This window comes from Cebus imitator, unplaced genomic scaffold (genome assembly GCF_001604975.1).
Source record: "Cebus imitator isolate Cc_AM_T3 unplaced genomic scaffold, Cebus_imitator-1.0 Scaffold207, whole genome shotgun sequence".
In the NCBI taxonomy this organism is placed as follows: domain Eukaryota; kingdom Metazoa; phylum Chordata; class Mammalia; order Primates; family Cebidae; genus Cebus; species Cebus imitator.
In genome coordinates this window covers 827322-831464 of record NW_016107522.1, presented here as the reverse complement: position 1 = coordinate 831464, position 4143 = coordinate 827322, and the positions used below count along the sequence as shown (strand labels likewise).

At 47.5% G+C, this 4143-nt stretch overlaps 1 protein-coding gene and 1 non-coding gene across 2 annotated transcripts; both read left to right on the top strand.

Annotated features, from left to right (window-relative positions):
• Positions 1-907: 907 nt before the first annotated feature.
• LOC119474080 lies at positions 908-1014 on the top strand. The gene has a single exon (XR_005203378.1). It is a non-coding gene; the product is annotated as a U6 spliceosomal RNA (small nuclear RNA).
• Position 1015: 1 nt separating this feature from the next.
• On the top strand, positions 1016-1347 carry LOC119474071 (ATP synthase subunit ATP5MPL, mitochondrial-like). Its single transcript, XM_037745658.1, has one exon. The coding sequence runs from the start codon at positions 1016-1018 to the stop codon at positions 1187-1189; it is 174 nt and encodes a 57-aa protein (XP_037601586.1). The 3' UTR covers positions 1190-1347.
• Positions 1348-4143: the final 2796 nt, after the last annotated feature.

The window sequence follows — 4143 nt, the reverse complement described above, 5'->3', positions numbered from 1 at the left end:
AGTATCCTGAGTAACGCCATTCTGATTCCTGTCCTTCTGTGCTTATTGTTCACTACAATAATGCTGACCCTATTTCTTTTTTTACTTTTCTTTTTTTTGGCTAGTCAAGTGAAACAGTGGGAGTGGCGAAGGAACAAAGAAATCTGTAACTGGCTATGATCAATTGGTTGTAAACACCACTGCACTCGGACCAACAAGAGGACTCTGTTTCTAATGGGTTTGGCCTGTACTTGGCCTCTGACACTCTGGAAACTAACTAGCAGCAGTCAAAACCACAGTTGCGTGTGTGTGTGTGTGTGTGTGTGTGTGTGTGTGTGTGTGTGTGTGTCTGTTTGAGACAGGGCCTTGGTCTGTCACCCAGGCTGGAGTGCAGTGATCATAGCTCAATGCAGCCAGCCTCAAACTCTTGGGCTCAAGTGATCCTCCTATCTCAGTTTCCCAAGTAGATGGAACTACAGGCATGTGCCACCATGTCAAGCCAATTGTTTCTTTTTTGAGAGGTGACGTTTTGCTATGCTGCTCAGGCTGGTCTTGATCTTCTGAGCTCAAGCCATCCACTTACCTCGGCCTGCCAAAGTGCTGAAATCACAGGCATGAGCCACTGCGCCTGGCCGGGAGTGCCTTTACACTGTCAGGTACCAGGGCTCTGCCTTTTGGAGTGATTTCAGCCACCAAGTCATCAACAGTAACGTGTTCCAGGCCTTTTTAAAAAATTCCTTTTACAATTCCAGCCTCACTCAATTAATTTAGCTCTCAGCAACTCTTTGAGGTGTTTTCTTTCCGCAGTTTCTATCGGCTTTGATTAATTGCTGCTCTCATCTGCACACCCTTATCTTGCTAATCATACTCGTTGGCTGCCTGGAATTAGACCCTCATTCCAGTTACATGCTTTTAAAGTATTGCTGGAGTGCTCGCTTTGGCAGCACATACACTAAAATTGGAACGATACAGAGAAGATTAGCATGGCCCCTGCGCAAGGATGACACGCAAATTCGTGAAGCGTTCCATATTTTAGATGCTTCAAAGTATTATTAAAAACATGTGGATCCCCTTGAAGCCCTACTATACCCAAGTTTACCAGATTTGGGCAGGAATGGGGCTGATGGGCTTCATTGCTTATAAACTCCATACCGCCGATAAGAGAAATAAGGCTGCGAAAGCTGCAGCATCTGCTCGTGATCATCATTAACCAGCTTACTTGGAATACAGGTGAAGGAAAACGTCAGTCTGCCTGTAAATTTGAGCAAGCCATGTTGGATGGGGTGCGTGGAACATCACTGTACACTTGTATGAGTACGTTTACTTCATGGCATGAATAAATGGATCTGTGAGATGCTCTGAAAAAAATAAATATTTTTGGAAACACGTGTAGAGCAGCATAGATAATGTGCTACCATTTCTATAATGAAAGGGGACCATATATAAATACACAGATTTGCTTGTAAACATGTAGGCAACCTTGGGTATGACACACTGGCACCGGTAAGGTCGGTTTCCTTCAGGGAGAAGTGAGGAAGCAAGAGACAGGAGTGAGAGGATTTTGCTGTGTACACACATTTATAATGTGTGAATGCATGGCCTATTTTTTGTTTGTTTTTTTGGGATGGAGTCTCACTCTGTCACCCAGGCTGGAGTGCAGTGGCGGTGTGATCTTGGCTCACCATGACCTCTGCCTCCCAAGGTTCAAACAATTCTCCAGCCTCAGCCTCCTGAATAGCTGGAACTATAGGCACGGAATTATTTCTTTTAGTAGAGATCAGGTTTTACCATGTTGGCCAGACTGGTCTCAAATGCCTTACCTCAGGTGATCTGCCTGCCTTGGCCTCCCAAACTGTGCTGGGATTACAGGCATGAGCCACCATGCCTGGCTTTTTTTTTTTTTTTTTTTTTTTTTTGGTTCTTTCCCCCTTCTTTTCCTTTTTTTTTTTTTTTTTTGCCCCCGTGGTTTTTTTTTTTTTTTTTTTTTTTTTTTTTGAGATGGAGCCTCACTCTGTCACCTAGGCTGGAGTGCAATGGCACAATCTTGGCTCACTGCAAACTCCGTCCCCCAGGTTCAAGTGATTCTCCTTCCTTAGCCTTCCAAGTAAGTGGGATTACAGGTGTGTGCCACCATGCGCAACTAATTTTTGTATTTTTAGTAGCGGCAAGGTTTCACCATGTTGGCCAGGCTGGTCTCGAACTCCTACCTCAGGTGATCCACCCATTTGAGCCTGCCAAAGTGCTGGGATCACAAGTGAGAGCCACTGTGCCCGGCCAAACTCTGGAGTCTTCATTAAGGGAGGGCGTGGGCACTGATGGTGAGGCCAGGAGCAGCCTGAGCAGCCTAAGCAGTCATAGATGAATGTTGCCAGTGGGCAGAGACTGGAGGAAAAACAGACCAGGCAGGGTAAATCAAGTGGAACATGCTTGCCCAAAGGATACCAAAGGACATCACTGCATTTAGGGATGCGGTCAAGACATGAGCCCACTTCTCTAGGACAGCTGTGATTTAAGCTCCTGGACCCCCACTCTGTGACAGCACTGAGCTGCTCCTCCTTCTCTTCCTCGTTCTTGGAGATCCCTCTAGAGGCCAGAATGTGCCACTGACACGGGGGGAGTGCAGGGCCTGAGCTGTGCGGGGTTCTCTCCGGGTTGACCTCTCCTACAAATGGAGATTTAAAAGCAGTTCTTTCCCGCCACCTGAAGGTATCCTTCTGGCCTTATAGAAGGGGGGAATTCCTCCAAATGTTGACCAGGTGCCAGAATGGGAGTGCTAAGGAAAACCGAGGGAGTGGCAAACCTAATTACTGTGAACTGGCAGACGGGCTTTGCAGGGATGCGCTGTGGGAGGTGGATATGTTCCATATGGCCACTGACGGGGTTAAGTGAGCAACAGAAGTGCCGGCCTCTTCAACCCAGAAGGCCACGTGTGGCAATACAAATGCAGGCCATCAGCCAGGCGCCAAAATATGAAATGATGTGGTCAGGGAAGCCACAGGAGTAGGGCCAACCCCTCAGGAGGCAGAAACAGGTCCACGGGACATGCAACTGCAGGAATTCCCATTCTGTACTACTGATTAGCTGTTTTTCTTTTCTTTCTTTCTTTTTCTTTTTCTTTTTTTGTTTTGTTGTTGTTGTTTGTTTGTTTGGAGACAAGAGTCTCACTCTTGATCTGTCCTGCAGGGTGGAGTGCAGTGGCGCAATCTTGGCTCACTACAACCTCTGCCTCCCGGGTTCAAGCGATTCTCCTGCCTCAGCCTCCCAAGTAGCTAGGATTACATGCACTTGCCACCATACCTGGCTGATTTTTTTGTGTACTTTTTTTTGGTAGAGACAGGGCTTCACCATGTTGGCCAGGCTGGTTTTGAACTCCTGACCTCAAGTGATCTGCCCACTTTGGCCTCCCAAATTGTTCAGATTACAGGCGCAAGCCACCACACCCGGCCTGATGCTACTAACTGTTTTTCTAAGGGCAATCAGCTTCTTGGATAGCCTTGTGGCCCTGGGTGGCTGACATGCCTTCTGGCTGGTGTATGGCAGTCCTGATGTCACGGCACTGTGGGTCATTGCCTGGACCAGGTGCCAGAGCAGGACCACTACCCTTGAGCTGCACTGCTGGAGCAGAGGTGGTAAATGAAGAGGCAGCCTCAGAAAGACGAGAAGTCAATTTAGGACCAAAGAAGTCCTCAGTTAAAACAGACTGGTCAGAAGGAGAGCCCTGGTAGTCGCCAAATGGTTGGAGGCTGAACGAAACAGACAAGACAAGGCTCAGGGTGAAGCACAGAGGCAGGTCCTGAGTCTCTAAGAATACAGCCGTAGAGATGCCCTTAACCATTTATTTGGCAGCAAATAAATATAAATATTTATTTGCTGCCAAATAAATAAATATTTGAGTCTTAAGAAGCCCAATCATCTTTCTCAGGAAAATGTCCTTGGCTGGGTGCAGTGGCTTATGCCTGTAATCCCAGCGCTTTGGGAGCCAAGGCAGGAGGATCACAAGGTCAGGAGTTCGAGATCAGCCTGGCCAATATGGTGAAACCCTGTCTCTATTAAAAATGCAAAAATTACGGCCAGGCATAGTGGCTCACTCCTGTAATCCAAGCACTTTAGAGGCCAAGGTGGGCAGATCACCTGAGGTCAGGAGTTCAAGACCAGCCTGACCAA

Excerpts from the sequence above, each read along its gene's own strand:
- LOC119474071 (XM_037745658.1), top strand. The coding sequence starts at position 1,016 with ATGCTTCAAAGTATTATTAAAAACATGTGGATCCCCTTGAAGCCCTAC.